Source organism: Cynoglossus semilaevis, chromosome 20 (genome assembly GCF_000523025.1).
Source record: "Cynoglossus semilaevis isolate Cse_v1.0 chromosome 20, Cse_v1.0, whole genome shotgun sequence".
Lineage (NCBI taxonomy): Eukaryota > Metazoa > Chordata > Actinopteri > Pleuronectiformes > Cynoglossidae > Cynoglossus > Cynoglossus semilaevis.
In genome coordinates this window covers 12880282-12881379 of record NC_024326.1, presented here as the reverse complement: position 1 = coordinate 12881379, position 1098 = coordinate 12880282, and the positions used below count along the sequence as shown (strand labels likewise).

At 49.9% G+C, this 1098-nt stretch overlaps 1 protein-coding gene across 2 annotated transcripts in view; it reads left to right on the top strand.

Moving 5' to 3' along the window:
• The window catches only part of nectin4b (nectin cell adhesion molecule 4b), a 14665-nt gene that overhangs the window by 6690 nt on the left and 6877 nt on the right, over positions 1 to 1098 (top strand). For both annotated transcript variants that reach the window (XM_025066168.1, XM_008334948.3), the window contains exons 4-5: positions 462 to 740; positions 896 to 1013. In XM_025066168.1, coding sequence (XP_024921936.1) covers positions 462 to 740; positions 896 to 1013 — 397 coding nt within the window. The remainder of the gene's footprint in view (positions 1 to 461; positions 741 to 895; positions 1014 to 1098) is intronic.

Sequence of the window (1098 nt, the reverse complement as noted above, 5' to 3'; positions counted from 1 at the left end):
GCGGTGTCAAACCAGTTGGTGACTGAGGCGACTGAAATGTTTTTGTGTGTGGGATGAAAAGGAATCACACTTGACATTTTGACACTTGTTTTTTTCCAAAACAGATCAGTTGAGTAACAGGCTGTTTGGAAGTTTTTACTTCCTGTTTATTCCTACTCTCCGTTTACTGTGCGTTGTGTTGATCAGGGTTGAATCTCTGAGGTTTTTTTTGTCTCCAACTACAGTAGGGAAAAATGACAGAGGTTTCATTTTTGAAAATGTTGATAAATATTTTTGTACTTTAGGGTATTCTTCTTTTTTTCTGTTCACTTCTCCTCCTCTCTCCTTTCCTCTAATCCACAGTTATACAGTAAATTGTTTTTAATTCACCCTCAAAATAACTTTGTTCTTTAGGGAAAACACCAGCTCCACCTCCAGAAACCTTGGACTAACCCTCCCTCCTTCATTTCCTCTCCTCCTAGGTCTTCCCATCTCCTCCTTGGACGCTGTCGTCCTAGTGGAGGGTCAGTCCTTCCGCGTGGCGGCCTCCTGTCGGGCGGTGGGTCGTCCTCTGCCCCGTCTCTCCTGGGACACAGATCTGCCCGGGCAGTCCCAGAACCGCACCAGCGAGGGCGGGGCCGTGTCCACACACTACTCCTTGCACCCGTTGCGAGGCATGAATGGGAAGAAGCTGGACTGTTTGGTTTGGCACCCGGGTCTGGAAGGGCCACGCAGGATCTCCAACCGACTGGTGGTTCACTGTGAGTGAGGGTTTATCTGTGGACATCTGTGGACATCGGGTTAGCTGTTGATGGGTGAATGTTAGCCCACCAAGCTAACAGTATCCGTCCCCTGTCACACAGGAGTGACGTTTGTTTCATTGATCATTCACATTGTGTTTGTCTACGTGTGTCAGATCCTCCCGACGCCTCCATCTCTTCTTCTACATCCGCCTGGTACGAGGGTTTGGAGAACGGCGAGCTGACGTGCGACAGCGGAGGATTCCCGCAGCCTCAGAACGTCACCTGGACCTGGTGAGTGACCCGTTGCACGTCCCCCTTAGTCCCTGCAGCATCAGCTCTCTGTAATGGTATCTGTGCTGCTCAACTGCTCCTTACA